Below are 25,257 nucleotides of genomic sequence, written 5' to 3'. Positions count from 1 at the left end.
ACTCACAGAATAAACAGAATTGCGTGATAAAAACTGCGATTGCGATTTGCGAGTCATAAAGTTAAAAAGTCAGAATTGTGAGTTTATATCACGCAATTTCGATTTTATCACGTAGGCCTAATTCTGACTTTAACTCGCAATTCTGAACTCAAAAATCGCAGAATAAACGAGATGTGAAAAGCAATTCTGAGATAAAAAGTCGCAATTATCTTTTAAAATGTTATATTCCGTGTGGTAAGCTTTCCATGTGTGTCACATCTCAGTGATTCAAAAACTATGTGCAAATCAGTTCGACTGAATCAAATGAACCGGCTCATATACATGATTCGCGAATCACACTAGCTGACACTTCCTGTAGCACCGCCTCAAACAAACAAGTAACTTAAGTTTCCATACTACCTGGAGAGAAGGCCGCTGTGAAGATAATCTACTGCAGCGGGCATATAAAACACTTTTATATTAATTACGTGTCTAAAATCGAGGAATCGTGTGTTTTATACAAATACTGAAGCTGTGAGCTGGTAACTATTGTGATGGCGTCCGGCTACAGCGCGAAAGAGGAAGACGGTAATCACTCCGGACCCGCGGGACTCGGCGGAGCCGCCATCCGAACTAGAAAGCCTGACAACACCGCCTTCAAACAGCAGCGGTTACCGGCCTGGCAGCCGATCTTGACCGCGGGGACTGTGTTACCTGCATTCTTCGTCATCGGCCTCATCTTCATTCCCATAGGAATCGGCCTCTACGTGACGTCCAACAACATCAAAGAGTTTGAGGTTTGAGCCTGTTGCACTGTGTGTTTTGTGTCATATTGTTAATAAAAACACAGCAAATAGACGTAACGTTAGATCTGAAGTATTTATTAATCTGAGCACATGTATTATCTAACCGCGTGTTTCTCTGGTTTATAGATTGATTATACTGGGACTGAAGCGTCCAGTCCATGTTTTAACTGCTCTCAAAGCTTCAGCTGGAACAGCACGACTCCATGCAAATGTGTCCTGTCCTTCTCTCTAGACCAGCCTTTCGAGGTGAGTGTTTATGACCTGCCCATTATGCTGCATTCCTTTTGAAGGGATAGTTTAGCCAAACTAAATGTTTTGGCATTAACTCACTCTCATGTAGTTCCAACTCCATGTGACTTAACCCTTTAAAATCTGACATATGAAACAATAGTCAGAAGTTCCAGATGTGTAAAAAGTATCTGAAAACCATATACTTGAGTAAAAGTACTGATACCAGAAGTCTGAAAATCAACCCCTGGCTGGGACCTAAACGTAGCCTGGCGTGGCCATACTCAATTCTAGTCAGAATATGAGTCTGGTACCGCTCCATTGAGTTTTGATTATGGGGCGTGTTTCAACCGAGCCAGGAAAGACCTCAATTGGATAGACCCACAACCAATCAGAGCAACGGAGCGACGCGTAACGTTAGTTGTCAAATGTTAACAGAACTCAACTGCACTTTGTTGCCAAGTCCGTGTTTTTCTCCATGTCCGCGGGTTGAAGCGACCTCAATTATGTGATTATATAAACCCAGGAATGCGAATTTTAGCAGGCAACCTTGCCAAAATAACATATTTTGCCAACCAAACGCCATTTTTTTCCGGAGAACCCCCCGGAAAGTTATTGTTTTGGGCTATAGTTTTGAGTAGCAATTGTGCGCGACATTGCAAAAACACTTGGCAACCCTGTCTGCACGCACGCTGGATTAAGTAACGTTACAAGAAAAAGATGAGTGTAAACGATCTTTGCCAGTAATAAAATAATTTAAGGATACACAGAGTACTTACCAACACGATCATCGTTTCTGAGAGAAATAGTGAAGGTGAATGCATATACGAACAAGTTCTCCGTTTAGGATAAGAGCAAATTCAACCCAAGAGCCTTCGATGACGTGGATGATTACGTTACTGTTGATCATCTGTCCATCATCGTCTAAAGCCCGCCCTGACAATTTCATTGGTCCGAACAGTTTCTGTTCGGGCATAATTACTCCTCTATGGAGCGAGTCCAGACCGAATTGCCCGAGCAAAAAATTTTGTGGGCGGGGCTAAATTCGGCTGGCATTCAGGCTAACCTAAACGTGCATTAAAGTTGAAGGACCCATGCCCATACTGTTGTGAAGGACCCATTCACAACAGTAAGCTTGTAATAATGTGTTATAATTAGAGTTGTATGGTGGATTCAAGCATGTCTTTGCGTCATTATGTCACGTCTGTTTACATAAAGAAATACTCTCCGGCTAGTAGTAGCAACGCACGTGACGAGCATGTTCTTCAGCGGATCATTTATAGCCTTTTCTCACAGCAGCTGGAGTAATTAAACTTATCATTTTAATGGCGGATTGTAATCCAGAAAGGCCCAAATGACATCATCAGTGACAACTGGAGATTCACCCATAGTCAAAAGCAAAAGATTAGACTGTGCAGAAATTGAAATCTACCGGTAACTATAATACACACTAAATACACATAGTCAGGCAATGCTAATGCTGTTAACGTTAACAATGTGAGAACAAAGTATAACAATAATAAGTAAGCTGCACATACTCCTCAAAACATTAGATTAATCCGTGCTACTCGCATACAGATGATAACTCTGCAAATAACTGCAATTGCAGGTTACAAACAGAGATGAGGCAAAATTTACGGACTGCAGCTTTAAAGGAACACGCTGACTTTTTGGGACTGGTTTATTCACCGAATCCCCCAGAGTTAGATAAGATCATACATACCATTCTCATCTCCGTGTGTGCCATAAATCTGCCTGACACACCCACCACTAGCCTAGCTTAGCACAAAGACTTGAGGTAAACGGCTCCATCTAGCCTACTGCTCAATAAGTGACAAAATAACGCAAACATTTTCCTATTTACATGTTGTGTTGTATCGTTACATCGTGTACTAAGACAGACGGAAAATGAAAAGTTGCGATTTTCTAGACCGATATGGCTAGGAATTATACTCTCATTCCTGCGCAATAATCATGGATCTTTGCTTTTCTGTGGTGCTACTTGATATACGTTGACTTTCCTGATTAATGACATGCATTTTAAATCCAAATGTTCCCTGTTTATTTATTAATAGCATATGTTAAGAGCTTTCATAACACTGCCAGTTCACGACTCTTAACTTTATGTCCTCAGAGTAATGTCTTCATGTACTACGGCCTCTCAAATTTCTACCAAAACCATCGGCGGTATGTGAAGTCCAGAGATGACAGCCAACTTAACGGAGATGTACGATCACTTAAGGTATTGCACATTTGAGTCTATCTGTCTATCTATCTGTCTGTCTCTTATTAGCACCTGTGGTAAATATGAGCAAAGGCAGCTGTGAAAATAAATCTGCATTGTTTATCCTTTTGATCTTTCATTAAAAAAAAAAAAAATCACAATTCTAACCTTTCATTGAAGTAAAACAATTGAAAGTGGAGGGAAACTCTCATTATGAAATAAATGTTTTTCTCTAGTTCACGTTGGCCACAATTATTGGCACCCAATTATTGCAACATCCTTTTCCCAAGATAGCTCTGAGTCTTGTTCTATAATGTCTGATGAGTTTGGAGAACACCTGGCAAGAGATCAGAGACCATTCCTTCATACAGACTCTCCAAATCCTTCAGATTCCCAGTTCCATGTTCACCCCACTCATTTTCTATAGGGTTCATTTTGTGCTGTGACACATTTTTGTGTTTGTGATTTTGATGTTTGTTTTGGATCATTGTCCTGATGGGAGATCCAACCATGGCCCATTATAAGATTTCTAGCAAAAGCTTTAATGGTGGTATTTGCTAGAATCCAGGTTACGATATAAACAAGATGTCCAGGACCTCCAGCAAAACAGTAGGCCATTAAAGATCATTAACATTAAAGATCCAGCAGTATATTTAACCATGGGCATGGGGTACTTGTTATCCCTGTTTGGAGTTTGTATTTAGGATGAGTGAGGAGGATTTTTCTTGAAACCCTACCAAACTAATTTAATTGGGTTTTCTGACTCCAAGACTCAACTAATATATGCACTTCTCCATCTGTGATCCTTGGAGTCTTTGTCCACTCAAACTCTCCTCCCCACCGTACTTTAGGATGATATAGACCAGTAGTCCTCAAATGGGGGTATGCGTACCCATGGGGGTTACGTGAAGGCACTCCAGGGGGTACGTGAGATTTTAAAATATAGCCTACATATATTTAAACTGTAGCATCCATGCAAACATTTTATATTTAATAAATATTTCAGGAAAATATAAGTATAAGTTCATATAGCCTATTGAATTTAAAATTCTCCCCCATACCAGTATGGTTTGACCCAACCTGTCATATGCCGCCTGGCATCACCTGTCAATCACTTGGATCAACGATAGGGTGACCAGATGTCCCCGTTTCCCAGGGACAGTCCTGGTTTTACAGCTCGTTCCAAACAACCCGCAGATATATTGGAAAAAAAGCACCCTACCAACATACAGCAGCTGCTGGTTAAGGCCCCGATCACACAGAACGCGTTTTTCAGGTTCGAAAACGCGAGGCGCACTGCACTGCCTTTTATTGGTTGATGTTTTTTCATTGAGAAAAGAGCAGTGCCCTGCTGTTTTTTTTTACGTTGCTAGGAAACCCCCGAATCAGCTGTGCTGTCAGTCTAATCAAGGTAACGGTCACCACAACGGAAGGCCCGCCTCTCCATTCATTCGATTGGACAATAGAAAAAAAACGCGTTGACGTCGGGCGCTTTTCCGCTCAGAGTTGTCTTTTTTCAACTTCATGCGCTCAGAGCGCTCCTTCTAAAACGCGATGCGCAGCAGGCGGTTAAAATGCGAGGCGCCCGGGGCGCATAAGCAGCGCGCATAACGCTATCAGAAATCTTTTCAAAAATGGCGCCTCTCGCTGCAAAAACGCATTCTGTGTGATCGGGGCCATAAGGAGCAATCATGCAGTGATTATTTTCACCAGCAGATGGCGCTGTGAGATACACTGACTCTACTTTAGTCGAGAGCAGACAGAGCGCCATTATCGTCAATTATCAAAAGAAACCTCGTTATTGCTTTCAATGTAGTAACATACTAACTATTCGTTTTTAATTTAAAGTAATATTGTTTGTATGTGCTTTATAACAGAGCCTCAACTTGGATTGTTTTGTCCCCAAAAGTTCCGCAGTCACAACGCAGTGATTACCACACATCTGAACAAAACAAAAACCCCAAACAATTACACTTGCAACCAATACATGTGCAGAATACATATACTTTCTGCTTAAAATAATCCTAAAATGCAAAATAACAAGACCAATTAAGGATAGTAAGAATTATTTTCAAGCATAAACGTAACACAACTTTTGAGGTAAAAAAAGTAATTTATATAGTATAAACTTAAATATAATTATAAAATGTTACAATATTTATTGATTAGTTTTATTTATCATATTTATTTTATTTTTGTAATGCGTTTTTGTTAAGTCATGTTATTTATGACTTTATTTTTTTTTTTATTGTATTAAATCCAGATAAAAAATCCTAATAATCAAACTAAATCATAATAATTATTAATGTTAATAATAATAATATAGGGACTCCACAACAACAACAAAAACATTCAAAAATGTGTTGTCCCTGTTTTTTAATTAAAATATAATAGCAAATGAGATTTTAGTGATATTTTGACCACTCAAATAGGAAATATTCCCGGTTTCCATTTCAGAAATCTGGTCACTGTTTTCACTACATTAGTTTCAATCACTACATTTTAGTGATGAGAAATATTTGCAATATTAAATTTAGTCATGGATTATTATCATTTAAAATGTTCGAAATTGTTTATTTTTTCAAATGTTTGAATTTGATATGTGTTTCTGTTCCAAAGTTTAATAAATCAGACACTGATGGCACAGTGCTCTGTTTTAAACAGAGATGTATAGTAACGAAGTAGAACTACTTCACTACTGTACTTAAGTACTAAAAGGCAGTATCTGTACTTTACTTGAGTATTATTTTTCTCCTACTTCCACTTTTACTTCAGTACATATCTTCGATGAGTTTAATACTTTCACTCCGAAATTTTTTTTTGTGCAGCATCGTTACTCGTTACAATTATAAAAATGTTACGAATCATTCCATTCCAAACCCACATTACCGCGCATGAGAGAGAGAGAGAGAGCGCGCGGGAGAGTGCGAGAGAGACAGAGCGCGAGAGAGAGACAGCTCTCTCGCGCGCATTCACTGTCTTTAAAACAACACGAGCGTCTTGCGCTCAAATTGCTCTCTATTTGTTTACATAGTTAATGTGCACTGTGAAGTAACATATACAAAAAATGAACAGCTGTATTTTTATTAACTAAGATTAACAAAGATTAATAAATACAGTAACAAATGTATTGATCATGGTTAGTTCATGTTAGTTATTAGTCTAATACATTAACTAATGTAATGTTAACAAATCAGACCATATTGTAAAGTGTTAAAAACAAATAATTTACTCAGAACACCTTGAAATGAGAATATAAGTGTGCTTACCCCATTTTTTTTTTTAGTAAGAGTGGTTATAGTAAGATTTAATCTTAATGAACTACAGTATTTTCAGGTTATTTATATGACAATATGTAGAAAAATTACCTACCAACATTGTGATTGTCCTTTAGCTTAATCATTTGAAATAATAAAAACAATATGATGTTCAAACTTTTGACTACTTTCTTTAATAACTACATAACACAATACTTGTACTTTTACTTTCAGTACTTGAGTAGTACATTTTAAAATAAACTACTTGCAATACTTAAGTACAAAAAATGTTGAATACTTTAGTACTTCTACTTAAGTGTGGTGCTTAAAGAGCACTTCAACTTCTACTCAAGTCACTTTTTTGATAAGGAACTTGTACTTTTACTCAAGTATGTGTCTCTAGTACTTAATACATCTCTGGTTTTAAAGCTACACTGTGTGAGATTTTCCCCCATCTAGTGGTGAAAAGGTATATGACCATCCAGTGAATATTAGTTTCTCTCAATTCCGATTTCGTTTTAACTCCTACAGTGGCCTATTTAGTCCAAGATTAACACGGCTTCCAGTTCGACCTCGTCCACATTCGACACGGTGCCATCGAGTGTTAAAACGCGAAAGACGAAGCTTGAATTTACGGGTATGTCCCTCTTTGGCTAATGTACTTTCAAGATGGAGGGGCAACATGGCGACCCGCATTCGAACCCCTCACCCGTATGTATTTTCAATGGCATATACCATTGTATTATGGCAATACTTTATTACTTGAAATAAGTAAATATACATTAATAAGCACATATATTTTTGAAAGAACTAAGTGTTTTTAGCTAAGAATAAACAAAAAAAGTTACACAGTGTAGCTTAAAGTCTTTTTTTTTTTTTTCAACCAAAAATGCTTTGCGCTGGTCAGGGGGTACTTGGTTGAAAACAATATTTCACAGGGGGTACATCACTGAAAAAAAGGTTCAGAACCACTGATATATACACACGTCCTCTTCCAGGCAGATTTGTAACATCTTTAGTTGATTAGAACTTCTTAATTATTGCCCTGATGGTGGAAATGGGGATTTTCAATGCTTTAGCTATTTTCTTAAAGCCACTTTCTATTTTGTGAAGCTCAACAATCTTTTGCTGGTGGTCAGAACTTAATTTTTTGGTTTTACTCATTGTGATGAATGATTAAGAGGATTTGGCCTTTGTGTTTCCTTGTATTTACACTCCCGTGGAACAGGTCATGGCTGGACAATTTAATGCTCCTAGTCACTCTGGTGTGCTAAAAAAAAATACATAATTATGAATGGGAATATACTTCAGAGATATCTTACTCATAACAATTTCTAGGGGTGCCAATAACTGTGGCCAACATGCATTGGAGAAAAACATTTCTTTCATAATGTGAGGGTTCCCCCCACTTTCAATTGTTTTACTTCAATGAAAGGTTAGAATTGTGTGAATTTTTTGACTGAAAGATCAACAGGATAAACAATGCAGATTTATTTTCATAGCCTTTGCTTCTATTTACGAATGGTGCCAATATTAGTGGAGGGCACTCTGTCTGTCTGTCTAAAGATCAATAATGTATCAGTAACACTATATATCTACACAGACACCGATCTATACTATGGCTGGTGTCCGAAAGCTTATGCAGCTGACTTGTTGCCTCACTGCCCTCGCACTGACTTTGCAGGCAGTGTTTGCGCATGAAGGTACCTCTCGGACAGACTTCTGAGGCAGCACAGAGCTGTTGAGCTATTTCATTACTACAATAGTAATTTCTCACTAGAAGTGATACCAAAAGTGGAAAAAGTTATCCAAATAAATGCACATTTACACCAAACACAAGTTTCAGGTGACATTTTTAACTGTTACAGAACTGTTACCCAACTGAATGCACAGGATTGTGGGATTTAATTGGCAGCGAAGGATCTATGCTGCTGCCTACAAAAATCATGATGGTATCTCAGTAGACGGGATGTGACATGATCATTGGATTCGGACGTGCCCTGTTGCCTTTCTACTTCTGAAGGCTGAATGTGGATGCAGCATTTTTCAACTTTAGGACACAGCCTATCTATCTATTATTTTACACTATCTAAAGACAGAGAGAAACAGACAGAGTATCTCATTTCACTTCACTTTATTTTGTTTATGTCCCAAAAGGGCAATTTGTTTTGCCACAAGACCAGCATACATGCATAAAGACTGTACAAACATTAAAAACGCCTAAAAAAACAACACTACACAAGACCGCAGCCCAAATGTCTACCTACTTCCCACAACTCCTCCCATGCCCGAATTTAACAAAGAAACTGCAGTAGGAATACATGAATGTTTCTAACAGTGGGAAATCTAAATCTAAGTCCAGAAGGTAGATAATTAAACTCAGACTGTGGGGATGGGAGGCATTCATTAAAATGGATTGGGCTTTCCTTTCAACCTGACAAGGTCAGTAGGGTGACTCCTATGATTTTACTACTGGTATTGACTATTTTCACCACCGCATTCTTAGCTTTAACACGAAGACAACCATACCAGCATAATCAATGTACTTGGACTTATAAAACAAGGTCATCAACGACCTATCAATGTTAAACTTAGACAATTTCCGTAAACAAAACAGGCTTTGCTGACCCTTTTTACAAATCATCTCCACATTGGAATTAAAATGTAACTTATTATCAATCACACACCCCTAATACTTGTAAGATTCCACCAATTCAACATTCTGCTTTTTTAATAATTGTACTCATTAGGTCAGTTTGATTGCGTCTAAAATCGATAAGCATATCCCTTGCCCTGTCACACCACTGCACAAAATCATCTACCACTGGGCCATGGCCATTTTCATCAGCACGAAGAAGGCTAACAACAGCTGAATCATCTGCGTATTTTAAAATAAATGTATTATCATGCCTACTTCAGCAGTCATCAGTATATAAAATATATAGGAGGGGAGAGGACGCACCCCTGAAGGGGACCCTGTGGAGGAAGACAATACCCCTGACCGACACCCATTTACCCTTACTCTCATATATATACCCTTACCTTATCTCATACTCTTTATATATATATATATATATATATATATATATATATATATATATATATATATATATATATATATATATATATATATATATATATATATATATATATATATATATATATATATATATATATATATATATATATATATATATATATATATATATATATATATATATAAAATATTGACAGTTTTAATGTTGAAGCAAATAGAAACTAAATAGTTCACCTGATTTTGAGCTCAGCTGTCTGACATGTTTGACAGCATAGTATGCTCCGCCAGCGCTAACACGTCAACACAATGTCAACATGCTCTACATGAGAGCAAGGTTTGGCATCATGGATTTAAAAACATCTCCACACCTATTATAGCCCTGCCAATCACTGACAGACATAGTCGCTTTTAATGAACTTTAAACTGAGTGACACTGCAACAGCTGTCACCTGTTACAACAAGTCTACTGCTTCATGAATAACAAACGTGCTTGATTTGATTCTATTTAATTGCATGCTATTGAATGAAGCTCAAAGCGTATCATTATTTTTCAGGATCCAAGCAAAGAATGCGAGCCGTACCGCATTAATGAAAAGCCAATAGCCCCGTGTGGAGCCATTGCTAACAGCATGTTTAACGGTAAGACCTGGATCTGAATACTTGCCATCATGCAAGTATTCCTTAAGAGTTTTAATATTGATTGTCTCTTTCACTCTTTGCTTTAGACACATTGGACTTGTTTTACATGGATCCCAATGGAACAAAAAACCAAATTCCCTTGATCAAAAAAGGGATTGCATGGTGGACGGACAAAAATGTGAAGTTCAGAAACCCTACTGGCAATAATCTTACTGCTGTTTTTATAGGTATGATTCTATATTTAGACTTCCTTACTATATATACTGTGATGAATTGGCTTATGTTTTGTCCATATTTCAAACTAAAACTCTTCTCATCTTCCAGACACAGCGAAGCCGATCAACTGGCGCAAGCCTGTTTATGAGCTAGACACTGACCAAGAAAACAACGGCTTCATAAATGAGGATTTCATTGTATGGATGCGCACGGCTGCCCTCCCCACCTTCAGAAAGCTCTACCGCATCATTCAGAAGAAGAACAACAATATACCCACACTGCCCCGAGGCAACTACACCCTGGAAGTCACCTACAGTATCCTTGCATTTCATACCTTTAAAATGTGACGCTCTACAGAGAGCAATAGCTAATGGTGTGTGAGGAGTAGGTAGGGTAAAATTAACAAGAAATATTTCCAATTTTGCATGAGATGCTCTTTGAAATATTCTCTAATCATACTCCAATAGCTTTTTATTCAAATTGTTAGGCTAATCAGGTTATTTGTCATTTAAATTATTATATTTAATTAAATTAGAAATAGAAGCATTTTCACTAATGGTCTTTGACTTTGGTAAGTATGCACTACCGTTCAAAAGTTTGGGCTTAGTAAGATTTCAAATTAAATTAATACTTTTATTCAACAAGGATTCATTAAATTGATCATGAAAAGACATTGACAAAAAAATGACAGAAAAGACATTCATAATTTTACAGAAGATCACATCATTAGAACATAATTTCTATTTCAAATGAATGATGTTCTATATTAAAGGGTTACTTCAGCGATTAGCATTAAGCTTTGTATCAGTAGAAACCTGGTTGTATATTCGAATGATTGTGAGAAGATCATATCCCCCTGAGACGAGAGATTTATGTATTTAATGTCTGGAAAGAAGATTCCAAATATTTTTTGGCCAGAGTCTAAAGACTAGCCTGGCGTGGCCATACTCAATTCTAGTCAGAATATGAGTCTGGTACCGCTCCATTGAGCTTTGATTATGGGGCGTGTTTCAACCGAGCCAGGAAAGACCTCAATTGGATAGACCCACAACCAATCAGAGCAACGGAGCGACGCATAACGTTAGTTGTCAAATGTCAACAGAACTCAACTGCACTGTGTTGCCAAGTCCGTGTTTTTCTCCATGTCCGCGGGTTGAAGCGACCCCAATTATGTGATTATATAAACCCAGGAATGCGAATTTTAGCAGGCAACTTTGCCAAAATAACATATTTTGCCAACCAAACGCCATTTTTTTCCGGAGAACACCCCGGAAAGTTATTGTTTTGGGCTATAGTTTTGAGTAGCAATTGTGCGCGACATTGCAAAAACACTTGGAAACCCTGTCTGCACACACGCTGGATTAAGTAACATTACAAGAAAAATATGAGTGTAAACGACCTTTGCCAGTAATAAAATAATTTAAGGATACACAGAGTACTTACCAACACGATCATCGTTTCTGAGAGAAATAGTGAATGTGAATGCATATACGAACAAGTTCTCCGTTTAGGATAAGAGCAAATTCAACCCAAGAGCCTTCGATGACGTGGATGATTACGTTACTGTTTATCATCTGTCCATCATCGTCTAAAGCCCGCCCTGACAATTTCATTGGTCCGAACAGTTTCTGTTCGGGCATAATTACTCCTCTGTGGAGCGAGTCCAGACCGAATTGCCCGAGCAAAAAAAATTGTGGGCGGGGCTAAATTCGGCTGGCATCCAGGCTAGCTAAAGACTACAGCAGTAGTAGGAGTTAGTTCCGCATGTTTTCAACCCGCCCATAGGTGGAGCGGTGCGGAGCAAAGCGAGTGTTTTCAATGAATTCCTATGAAAGTTAAGCTTCCATAGGCATGAACTGAAAACGCGCCAGACTGGACACGCACCGTGAATGACTGTGCGGCAGTGAATGAATGACAATGTGGCTGTGAATGAATGCCAGCCGTGCTCATTTTAGTTTCAGTTTAGAATTAGCGCCAATTTGGGGGCGGGTTGCTTGATTTGAAGGTTCATTAGCCTATTATTCTTAATGTAAAACACAACAACAAAACGGTACAATGACAAACTCACTTAAATAGGCACTTTTACATTTTGCTTTGAAACCAAATCTTCCGCGATCATCAGGTCTGTTAGCTCCTCACTCTCTGATGAATCTGACTCCTGCTGCTGATCTGTACTGCGACTCTCGTTCAACTCATGCTGTATTGAGCAGACACGTTCAGTTTTTAATTGTAGTGTCTGTTCTCTAACTGAACTAAATGATTTGATTACTAAAAAAATCTAAATGACGGTGGGGTGGTGCCACAGTGGGCAAGTGATAACCAGTAGCCGTGGCTTTGGGAGTGGCCTCGTAGGGCAGCGAAGCAAGTGCATTCTGGGAGTTGTTGTCTTTCATCCATATGTGCCAAAAATAAATTTTCTGGCTTTCCTCAGTCTAGAAGGCACCAACTTCTAAAATAATTTCACATTTCTACTACATAAATGACCCAATTTAAATGCACATTCATCTTTCCAGCGGTGAAGTACCCCTTTAAGCAGCACAACTGTTTTCAACATTGATAATAATATGAAATGTTTCTTGAGCACCAAATCATTATGTTAGAATGATTTCTGAAGGATCATGTGACACTGAAGACTGGAGTAATGATGCTGAAAATTCTGCTTTGATATCACCGGAATAAACTGCATTTGAAAATATATTCAAATAGAAAACAGTTACTGTAAATTGTATATGTAATAATATTTCACAATATTCAATACATATCAACTGACTTCTGCTCTGCTCTTTTGCTTTGAAATAGCTAAAATAGTTTTATTTTTTTGCCATCCATGGAATCATAACCGCTATTGTTGACTAGTAATTAAAATATTTAATGCGAGAACCATTTTAAAATGCCACAGGAACCTCATGAACAATAACACAAACTGATGTTTTATGTGTTTGAACTTGTTTATTAAAACAGTAAAAAAAAAAAAAAAAAAAAAAAAAAAACAGATTAATGGAAATAAGTGTTTTAAATGAGGGACTACATTTTCTGTAATCAATATTATGCCACAATAACTGAACCATTTCTTACATTTTCCAGCATCAAAATCATTGTAAATATGTATTGTCCAGTTCTAAAATGCAATTTACAAAGCATATATTGCATATTCGTTGTTAAATTTGCACACACTGGATGATTGCATTGTGACACCCAGTATTTTACATCCAAATGTTAACAACACCGTGTCAATTATTATATATTTGTTGTATTATAATTGTATTCCTTAACTCATCTTTGATAACCAAAATTACATATTTAAGCGTTTTTTCCCTGTGAAAATATTTTCATGTCTTAAAATAGCTTGATTTTCCACTCGGTCAACTGTAGTAAATGCTACGATTACACAATGGCAAGAGGAAATATAGGTTTAGTTCAGCCATATATGTTTGAACCATAGACCGTAAAAAAATATGGACGACATGTCTTCACTACCTTCCACTGAAGAAAAGTGAAGCCACCAACGTTCAAATATGGCATTGACATCTTGCACAAATTTGTTTGCGCAGTAGTGACCTTGGGACCAGAGTCTGCGCAGTAGAGAGCAGGAAGTAGAGCCGCGATATCAAAAGCCTGCCTACACTCTCACAGATGCAGAACAAATCATAATGTCGGTGTGAAATAAACAGTTATGGAAATGTAGAAATTAAACCTAAAGCTCCAATCTCCTGCCGAAAAAAAACCTCAGTGAAAACTTCACTCAGAGAAGCCGTCAATCTCAGCTGTCAATTGTAACGTCACTCCCCCCGTTTTTATAGAATCAAATAACTAACTAAAACCAAACTTATTTAAAAAACGAACACTTGAACTGAAACCATTGTGATAAAAACTGCCTCAAATGACAGAAGCCATCTTTAGGAAAAAATTATTTGAAGTGAAAAAAAATTTGATTGTTTAGTTTGTCTCGTGTCCATTAGAATACATGGAGGGGCGGGGTTATGAGCTATACTGGGACCAGCCAGTTCTATACTGGGACCTTCAGTTTTCAACACGAATGCGGCAGGCTTGGTTTGGACCAGAAGACAATTCGGAAGAGTGAATTATACAGGCTCATATACAAGTCGATGTATCAGAATGCGTTTTATGTATCGCTCTCTACAGCATCAGACACATAATGGTTATTGATATGATTAGACTTTGACTATGTCAAACAGCTTATGTGTTGCTAATGTTACACAAACCATGTTCCCGTTTGCCATCTCAGAGTATAAAACCAGCATCCTTGGAAGCGCTTTGAACATTATAGAAAGTCAACACGTTGACTGGATAGGGCTGTCAAAATGGTTGAAAAGCTAAATACGAAATTATTTTTTAAATATTAAAATTCGAATTATCTTCGAATTCTAAAGGCAATTAGAGGGGAAAAGTACTGTATTGTATCCTATGCCCACAAGAGGGCGCAAGTGAGCGCAACAAGCAAATGCAAACCAAATCAATCATTGCGTCTTTTATTGAAATGACATTCACTTTTTAAAGTGCATTAACTTTTCAAACAATTGTTATTAAATGAAATATAATTTAATTAATGAGCATGTAAGGAAAATTAGGTAACAAAAGTGCATCATTGACCTGAGAAAACACGCTTCAACAGACAACGTGATGTGAACACAAAATAGCAAACGGACATTCAGAAACAATCCATTCCCACTCACTAAACATCTACATATTTTTGTTGGTGAAAAACACCAAACGGTCAACTTGACCTGCAGCGAGTGCTGAGCGTTTTTTGCTGAGGTATGATCAAGTATGTCTTTGCCAGCTGCGCAATATGTGGATATACAAAATTCATGCACATACAACAATTCAAATGCACGGTTTTTGCACTCGAATGTGCTTTTTTTTGTGTAAATTCGACGAATATTCGAAATTCGAATTTTTATTTGACAGCTCTATGACTGGATTGGTTACAGGTTTGTGATGGTATAGGAAATGTGGGCGGTTTCAAACTGTGTTTTTGGTACACTGCATTTTCTAAGGAGAAAATACTCAGTAATGGTGTTGGTTAACTGAATTTGCATGTAGTCTGTCTTAAAGGTCCTGTTCTTCGTGATCCCATTTTTCAAACTTTAGTTAGTGTGTAATGTTGCTGTTAGAGCATTTATAATACCTGTAAAATTATAAAGCTCAAAGTTCAATGCCAAGCGAGATATTTTATTTAACAGAAGTTCCCTTTCAAAGCCTACAGCGAACGGCTGGTTAGGACTACATCCTGGTATTTCCTGCTTTAATTACGTCAGTAGAGCAGTATGTCGACTAACCTCCGCCCACAAGAACGCGCGAAAAAGGGGGCGTGGTCTTGTTGCTCCCGCGTGGAGAATAGGAAGTGTTGCGTTCGGTTGCGTTCGTATAGTTTGTTTGTTGCCATGTCGTCGAGACGCTGTTATTTTCATCCCGGAGTCAAGTCACCTTTGTTTGGCTTTCCCAGGGACGCTGTACTTAGAGATCATTGAGCGCATGCATCCCCGTTATGGTGAGAGGCGTGACCTTTCCGGTAACGTGAGCTCTGCGTGCACTAAGCTGCTGTCGAATCACAACACGGGAACCGCTGGCACAATCAGAACTCGTTACGTATTTCTGAAGGAGGGACTTCATAGAACAGGGAAATCTTTCAAGACGTTTTGAGGACAGTGAAAACAGCAGTATACAGATAAGTAAATTGTGTGAAAAATACTGTTTTTTTACACGCGAAACATGAACACATGTTATATTGCACACTGTAAACACAATCAAAGCTTCAAAAAAACACGAAAAACGGGACCTTTAAAGCATATTCCAAACACCACATATAAACCACATTAAAATGTAATTTTGACCAAAGGTGATCTTTCATAACTTCTAAATTGAGATTGTTTCCTCAACCACTTGCCCCTCAGACTACCCCGTCCGCAGCTTTGAGGGCCGGAAGCGTATGATCCTCAGCACCATCTCCTGGATGGGAGGGAAAAACCCCTTCTTGGGCATCGCCTATATAACCGTGGGCTCCATCTGCTTCTTCCTCGGCGTGGTGCTCCTCTTCATTCATCACAAATACGGAAACCGCAACAGCAGCTCTGATATTCCCAATTAAGCCTGTGGAGTGCATGCGTTCTGTCAGGCACACAGTGTTTGTCTCTGTGCGTTTGAATAGCATGCTTCGATTCGAGAATTTTAATGGTGCAAGAACGCATTTGACCACTTGATGTTCAGCTTATTTATTTCTCAACTTAAAGATGTCCACTTCAAAAGTTTTATTTTTAAATTTTTATTCTTTCTGATGATGGTTGATGGTTAATTTCAAGCATGATTTGACCATTGATTTGCACATGTCTGTTTAAGGCCGAGGTTAGCGTGATATTTATGGAAGCTTCCGCCACAGAATAAAAAAATGAAAACGGTTATTGTGACTTTTTATCTCACAATTCTGACCTTTTCCCTCAGAATTCTAGTTATAAACTCGCAAAGGGAAAAAAGTCGCAATTACCTTTTTTATTTTGTTGTGGAAACGAGCTTCTACACCAATTCCAAAATATATTTAATTCAAAGTCAAAGTTGCATAAACTAAATGAATGTATATTTGTATTTCATAGAAATGGCTTTTACTTTTAGCCAAACGTAATGTTTAAACAGGGCAATGTAATATGACTACTTTATTTTTAAGTTAAAAAGATTAATTTCACTTTTCATCTGAGGTTCATAAAGGAAAATATTGAAGCTGTTTACTTCCAAACTTTGTAGTGCCAGATTATGGTAGGGATCAATAACAACTGCATCTAATTTTTGAGAACTGTTACATTCTTGTTGTTTTCTGGAGATGCTTGTACTCTTTGCTTTGTGTACGTCATGGCTTGCAAGGACCAAATGTTTAGTTCTGTGCCTATTTAATTGAAACAGTCTTTGGCTCATTTTGGCTGTCATGTCTTTTTTTAAATGTTATTTTTTAAGCATGTCTGCCTCTAACAAATAAGCACTTTAGAATGTGATAAGCCATACATTTTTGGCCAGTTTTTAGGAGTGTGTGCTTCGTTGTTGGGCGAATAAAATGTCTAATTACTGTACTTCCTGAGAATTTCTCATTATTATGTGTTAAACTTTGCATTCTTTATCAGCAGGAGGCAATGCCAAAAGAAGATAAGACTGAATTAACAAGTTAACATGTTAAAATTATTACAGGAAAATATCACTTTTTAATCCTCTTGTAAAAGGAAGGTTTGGATGTCATCATTTTTTTATTCTTCTTAAGAACATTCCTCCTTGCAGATCCTCTCCAGTTCTGTCAGGTTGATGGTAAACGTTGGTGGACAGCCATTTTCAGGTCTCTCTAGAGATGTTCAATTGGGTTTAAGTCAGGGCTCTCGCTGGGCCATTCAAGAACAGTCACAGAGTTGTTGTGAAGCCACTCTATTATTTTAGCTGTGTGCTTCGGGTCATTGTCTTGTTGGAAGGTGAACCTTCGGCCCAGTCTGAGGTATTAAGCACTTGAAGGGTCAAGGGTCAAGCCAAACATCACTTGTCTCTTCATCAGACACATATCCTTCAAGAATGATTTTATGTTCAATATTAAAATAAGAATTAATGATAATCAATTTATAACCATTTCCTACATTTGATAAATCAGTTCGCTATATTCAAGGAGTGATTTTGGATATTGTAGTGTTTTAGTTGCTGTGTGCTTTTGAATCCACATTCTTTAGGTGCTGACAGGCAAATGTCCTTGGTGTTTGACACTCCAGGGAGTAAAGAGGGCTCAGCATGTGTTAATTGTATGTCTTACTAAAGTGACCCCTGGGGTCATCTATGTCACAGCTATGGGACTCTTTGGGGACTCAGAGAGATGTACCTCTTTGATACTTTTCTTTCTTTATAGAATAGAATAAATTCACTTCTGTACTCAATGTAGTATCAGCATGTTTTGGAGAAGTGCTTTGTTGATAGTTAGTTAAGATGTTCCCGACCTTGAGGGAAACTGCGATTCTCTGGAGCATTGTGTGTGCGTCTCGTGATTCTGTGCAGATCCAGTATTGGAGATGGTCCTTTCGGCAGACTATTCTAGACTTGGAGGCGTCTTTTCTATGACCTCCGAGGTCACTAGGGACTAATCTGGGCCTGGGCGACATCAAAGTCTACGCATTTTTAGTGATATATGCTCCTATCTGTCTACGTGTGGAAAGTTGCTTACATTGCATGTTGTTAGAACCAATCAGAATCATTCCACATGGCAGTAATGATGTGTCTAGACCTTGAAAACAGTATAACTGTTCAGAAAATTGTATGTACGTTAGACGGAGGCGGGGAGACTGTTAGAGGGAGTGAGGCCTACAAACTCCTCATGAGCTGGCTTCTGCTGATGAAACTGCAAACTATTCTTCAGTAAAATTTTCTTTAATTAATCTGACTCCTGACTCCTGGTCTTCATTTTTCACTACTGGTCCTGGGTCCTAAGCTGTTACCCCAACACACTCTGGAGAAGGATATCCCTGTATCCCTGTTCGTCCAGGATATCCCTGTACTTGGCAGCATTCATCTTTCCCTCGATTGCAACCAGTCGTCCTGTCCCTGCAGCTGAAAAACACCCCCACAGCATGATGCTGCCACCACCATGCTTCACTGTTGGGACTGTATTGGACAGGTGATGAGCAGTGCCTGGTTTTCTCCACACATACCGCTTAGAATTAAGGCCAAAAAGTTATATCTTGGTCTCATCAGATCAGATAATCTTTTTTCTCACCATCTTGGAGTCCTTCAGGTGTTTTTTAGCAAACTCCATGCGGGCTTTCATGTGTCTTGCACTGAGGAGAGGCTTCCGTCGGGCCACTCTGCCATAAAGCCCCGACTGGTGGAGGGCTGCAGTGATGGTTGACTTTTTACAACTTTCTCCCATCTCCCGACTGCATCTCTGGAGCTCAGCCAAAGTGATCTTTGGATTCTTCTTTACCTCTCCTACCAAGGCTCTTCTCCCCCGATAGCTCAGTTTGGCCGGATGGCCAGCTCTAGGAAGGGTTCTGGTCGTCCCAAACGTCTTCCATGTAAGGATTATGGACGCCACTGTGCTTTTAGGAACCTTAAGTGCAGCAGAAATTTTTTTGTAACCATGGCCAGATCTGTGCCTTGCCACAATTCTGTCTCTGAGCTCTTCAGGCAGTTCCTTTGACCTCATGATTCTCATTTGCTCTGACATGCACTGTGAGCTGTAAGGTCTTATATAGACAGGCATGTGGCTTTCCTAATCAAGTCCAATCAGTATAATCAATCTGAATGAAATGAAGGTGTAGAACCATCTCAAGGATGATCAGAAGAAATGGACAGCACCTGAGTTAAATGAGTGTCACAGCAAAGGGTCTGAATACTTAGGAGCATGTGATATTTAAGTTTTTCTTTTTTAATAAATCTGCAAAAATGTCAACAATTCTGTGTTTTTCTGTCAATATGGGGTGCTGTGTGTACATTAATGAGAAAAAAAGTTTTTGAAATGCCTTAAATCTATATGGATCAATTTGCAAATGATGAAAATAGGATGAATTAAGAAATACAGTAAAAACAAGTTATCTCGAGTGTGTTATTTTAAAATGATCTGTCTTTATTTAAAATTATTCTCGAATTAAATGTGTTTTTTTTAGACGTATACTCCGGTACATGATAATATTATGTTTTTTTGGACATTTGTGCGGCTAGCTAATTGTTAAAAAGTCACTGTTAAGGAAGCATTTGATGCTTTATATGTCTTTCTATCAAAAAGGATAACTATTTCCTGTGATATGAGACTTTGAGGAAGGTGAATGCATGCATTGCAAAAGATATACAAGTTAAGCAGCACTAAAGAGCTTCAGTGCCCTCCACTAATATTAGCACCCTTGGTTAATATGAGCAAAGGTGGCTGTGCAAATAAATCTGCATTGTTTATCCTTTTGTTCTTTCATTAAAAAAATAAGTAAAACAATTGAAAGTGGGGAGAAAATCTCATAATAAAATAAATGTTTTTCTCCTATGCATGTTGGGCATTATTGGCACCCTTAGAAATTCGTATGATCAAAATATAGGCATATTCTCAAAGGCCAAATTCCCTTAATCAGTCATCACAATGAGTAAAACCAAAGAATATAGTTCTGACGTGCAGCAAAAAATTGTTGAGCTTTACAAAATAGAAAGTGGCTGTAAGAAAAGCATTGTGGCTAAAGCATTGTAAATCCCCCATCAGGGCAATAATTATGTAGTTCCAATCAACTAAAAATGTTACAAAACTGCCTGGAAGAGGACGTGTCTATATCGTCCTGTAGGGAGATGAGGAGAGTTTGAGTGGACAAAGACTCTCCAAGGATCACAGGAGTCTTAGGATCAGAAAGCCTAAAAAAATTATCAAACAGCTCTTACATCACCACAAGTTGTTTAAGGAAGGTTTCCAGAAAAATCCTCGCTCATCCAAAAACAAACTCCAGCATATTCATTGTGATGAATGATTAAGGGAATTAGGCCTTTGTGTTTCCTATACTCCCGTGGAACAGGAAGTCATGGCTGGACACGACTGGAACTTCAAAAGGGACCTGCTCTGTGATGAAACTAAACAAAAAGAGCTTTTTGGCAGCAAACCCACCAGATAAAAACCCATGGTTAAATATACTGCTGGATATTTAATGTTGTGGGCCTATTGTTTTGCTGGAGGTCCTTGACATCTTGTTCAGACATGGTATCATTCTAGCAAATACCAACATTAAAGCTTTTGCTAGAAATCTTATAATGGGCCATGGCTGGATCTCCCATCAGGACAATGATCCAAAACAAACATCAAAATCAACACAAAAATGGGTCAAAATGAAGCTTCCCAATTCCCTGACCTGAACCCTACCTTCTGTATGAAGGAATGGTCTCTGATCTCTTGCCAGGTGGTCTCCAAACTCATCAGACATTATAGAACAAGACTCAGAAAAGGATGTTGCAATAATGCCAATAACAACGTAAACTAGAGAAACAACTTTATTTCATGAGATTTTCTCCCCACTTTCAATTGTTTGACTTCAATGAAAGTGTTTTTTTAATGAAAATCAAAAGGATAAACAATGCAGAGTTATTTTCACAGCCGCCTTTGCTCATATTTACCAAGGGAGCTAATATTAGTGGAGGGCACTGTATTTTCATTCGTTTGCTTTGTTAGTCTTCAAAAAGATAAAACCCAAAGTGGATCAGTAAAAAGGGCAAGCAGTTGAGGCATCTGTAAATCTGATTGCCTCTGGCTTCTTCATTACACCATAAGCAACATCTGTTCTCTCCTGCTGTTGATATGTTGGACTGCCTGAAAGAACAGCTGCTCGAATAGGCCCAGAGGAAAAGTGCTGGACTAATTACCTGCTTCCCAACCCAAGTGCGCTCTTTCACTCCCTCTCACACCATCAGACCACCTCTGACACCACGGCTAACCTCACACAACATCAGGGCCAATTGAGATGTTCAGCTGTGAGATAATGATGAGCACCACCACAGCTTATGTGTCTTGAAGCTGTGTTCCTGTTTCTCTGTTCTCCTGTTAATAAGTGACAGACTTTCTTAGAAAGTTCATTTAATGATCTTGGGTGACAGAGAGAGTGAGACTTCCCAGAAGATTTAAAAGTAGTCTGTTTAAAAAATTGGTTCAAAAACTGTGCATTTGTACATAATGTGTGTGTCTCTATGGGCCCTATTATTCACCCGGCGCAATGCGACGCTATGCAAGTGTTTTATGCTAGTTTCAGACCAACGCAGTTATCATTTTCATGTCTAGCACCACGTTGTTGAAATAGCAAATGCACACTCGCGGCCATCTGTTCGCCCATGGGCGTGCTGGTCTGAAAATGTGTTGGAAAACGAGGTGTGTTCAGGCGCATTGTTTGAGGCAATTGAAAACGACTGCACCATTGACCAACAAAAACCTGATCTAAAGTATTTTTTGTGTTATTTAAAGGGTGCGTCAGCATTCTGCACACAGGGACGCGCAACAGCACACAAACATTTACAAATATTAAAAATAAAAGGATTCCTCTCTGGAGAAGTGTTCAGTCTTTCCGCTTGCAAATTCCATCATGTAAATTGCGAATCCGCTATGGTGCAAGCGCAACTGGCTTTTAAAGGGAATGGGAGATGAGACTCTGATTGGTTTATTGCACGTTACGTCCCAAACGCACCCATGACTCATTAAAGGGGGGGGGGGACACTCAGTTTCAGTCAGTCTCATGTCAATCTTGAGTACCTATAGAGTAGCATTGCATCCTGCATATCTCCGAAAAGTCTTTATTTTTATTATAATTATAAAAGGAAGATGCGCTGTTCCGAGTCTTTCCGGAAAAAGCCGTGTGGCTGGGGGCGTATCGTGTGGGCGGAGCTAAAGAATGACGAGTGCGCGCCGCTGTTACTGTGTTGAGTGCGTCTGAAAGCTGCGTCATCCCTAAAAGCGGGGAAAAACTTTATTCAACATAAAAAATGGCTTTTAATCAGATACAGCCATACATCTATGATCCGGAATCAGACCCAGAGGCTGAAGTTGAACAGGAGCAGCAGCAAAAACGACTAGAGCAGGACATCTCTATGTGGTATAAGTTACACTAACTATATAATATGCTTAGCGGCTTGTGTTATTTACACATTTATACTTTAATTATATCGTGTGTACGTGTGTGTGTGTGTGTGTGTTTACGCGTGGTTTGTGTAGACATGATTTGTAGTAAGCGGACTGGTTTTGCGTGTCAGGCTAGTGTTTACATAGAAAGACATGGAATAGTAGCGCATTTGAATGAAGAAGCGCGCTTATTTAGTTCAACATATTTCCCCATTCTTTGTGTATTGTTGTTTGGAGTGCTTTGGAATACGTGGTCATGTTTGGGCTACTTGATGGGCATAGGAAAAACAGACATTTGAAGCAGTCTCACTCACTGCCTGCGGTTCCAACGTTGGGACCTTTATCGTTGGGACCGCTCCATCCTTCAGTATTAGGCGATCTGAAAATCCGGAAAAGCAAATTCCATCCACTTTTGCCTTAACGCGGGGTTATTTGGCTACGAGCCAGCGCTTTGATGGGCGTAGCCTATTGCTTTCACGCGCTCTCTCTCTCTCTCTCTCTCGCGTGCGCGCTCTTCCGGTAGAATTGTCCGTACGGCCCATACAAGGAAATTCCGCCCTGTTGACGTCAAGCGGACCCATGATCGAAAAAAACTTTACGAAACTTATGACTAACAGGAAGTACTAATTTTGGCAAAGAAATACTCCCATCAAACGTCCACCGTAGCTTTTGAAACTGTGTCCATGTTTAGCATGGGAATCCAAGTCTTTAACAGTGCAAAAAGATCAGTATGCATGAAACAGCATTTCACCCCCCCTTTAAGAGACTAGGTACAACCCTTTTTGACCATGCGCTTGGCGTGCTGACCATTTTTTCTGTTGTTAAACTAGCAAAAGGGGATTCGGACACATCCTAAGTGCACCTGCGCCATGTGCTTCAGACCATGCACTCAGGTCATTAAAATACTGTAAAATAAAATAAAATACAAAGCACTGTTGTTTACTATTTTAAATAGATGAGATCAGTGTTTTATTAAATTTACATTAAATAGTAATGCGTCACAATATTGCATTATTCCCTTAAAAAGTAACTAATTGCGTTACTTTTTAGGAAAAGTATGTGGTGCGTTACTTTTTCTCACCTGGGCTGGTTGGGCTTGGTTTTTTTTTATAACAAAAAAGTTATAGTTTTGGGCAAATGTAAAGACCCTTTCACACCAAATTTAAAATAATAAGCCTCTGGCTGAAGGAAATGCAAATTCACGTGTGCCCAAACAAACCTTTCAGCTGTGCTGCCATTCTGGATGACAGGCGCAGGAGAAAAAAGTTTAACTCTTACTTTACCAATAAAAACAAAAAAAATTGTTTTGCTTATGGTTTAACTGAATCATCGAAGGTCAGCAGCAAGACATTGGTCAATAAAGTGAGATTAAATGCATAAAAATGTTTAATTATTGGAGGTTTGCATAGTATTCTGATTTTTCAATTGACTGATTTTATTCCTTTTGAGGAATACTGCATCTTTTTATATAATAAGAGTTGTTGGGATAACAGTTTAGGACCCAGGACCAGTAGTGAAGACCAAGAGTCAGGAGTGCAATTAATTAAAGAGAAATTTACTGACGAAATGTTTTGCAGTTTCATCAGCAGAAGCCAACTTCAAGTCTCACAAGGAGTTTGTAGGCCGCGCTCAGCCTCTCATACATACAATTTCTCAACAGTTATACTGTTTTCAAGGTCTAGCCACGTCATTACTGCCAGGTGGATGATTCTGATTGGCTCAGAGAAAATGAACAGTGATGGTAAATTTCCACACATTGTCAGTTAATCAGATTCACGTGTACATCACTTGTTGAAGTTTTTAACCTGGAATTAGGCACGTAGCAGCTTTCCCAGAACAAGTCCAACCATCTCTTAGGATGCCCGTAATCCACATCCAATACTGATCTGTAACACAGAATGCTGCGCACACACACACACAGATACACAGTCTCTTCAAGGTTGGCGTTGGTTAGGGCTGGTTTTCCAAAATACTGATGGTATACTGTTGGTATACTGATAACGTGCTTTCTCTCAGTGAGAGGTACAGACAATAGTATGGAAATATGAAAGGAATAAAATATAATATAAAAATGAAAGACCGATCCATATTTCATATCTGGAAGCCGGGCTAAGTGAGTAAACACAGTTACTGCACTCCCGTCAGGTTAGGGGTGTGTGATGCCTCCAAAATTCAAACACACGACAACATGTTCTGAAATCAAGCGTTTAGCGACACATCACAGATCCCTAGGACAGACCCTCAGTCACCACTCAGAGACCAAATACAAACTT

The 25,257-nt window shown here is 38.6% G+C and overlaps 1 protein-coding gene across 2 annotated transcripts; it reads left to right on the top strand.

Moving 5' to 3' along the window:
• The first annotated feature begins 315 nt into the window (after window positions 1-315).
• Window positions 316-17,462, top strand: tmem30ab (transmembrane protein 30Ab). Of its 2 annotated transcripts, none has more exons than XR_013817623.1 (7): window positions 316-776; window positions 912-1,031; window positions 3,148-3,255; window positions 10,086-10,170; window positions 10,257-10,397; window positions 10,495-11,305; window positions 12,111-13,348. XR_013817623.1 is itself a non-coding variant. In XM_079831117.1 (7 exons), the coding sequence occupies exons 1-7, from the start codon at window positions 534-536 to the stop codon at window positions 16,493-16,495; spliced, it is 1,098 nt and encodes a 365-aa protein (XP_079687243.1). In that variant the 5' UTR covers window positions 316-533; the 3' UTR covers window positions 16,496-17,462. The 2 variants fall into 2 exon arrangements, 1 of the variants encoding a protein (XP_079687243.1); XM_079831117.1 differs by lacking the exon at window positions 12,111-13,348 and adding an exon at window positions 16,302-17,462 and having other exon boundaries at window positions 10,495-10,701.
• Window positions 17,463-25,257: the final 7,795 nt, after the last annotated feature.

Source organism: Gobio gobio (assembly GCF_949357685.1).
Source record: "Gobio gobio genome assembly, chromosome: 12".
NCBI classification, from domain to species: domain Eukaryota; kingdom Metazoa; phylum Chordata; class Actinopteri; order Cypriniformes; family Gobionidae; genus Gobio; species Gobio gobio.
The sequence above is the reverse complement of the archived record's forward strand: the minus strand, read 5'-3'. Positions and strand labels throughout refer to the sequence as shown.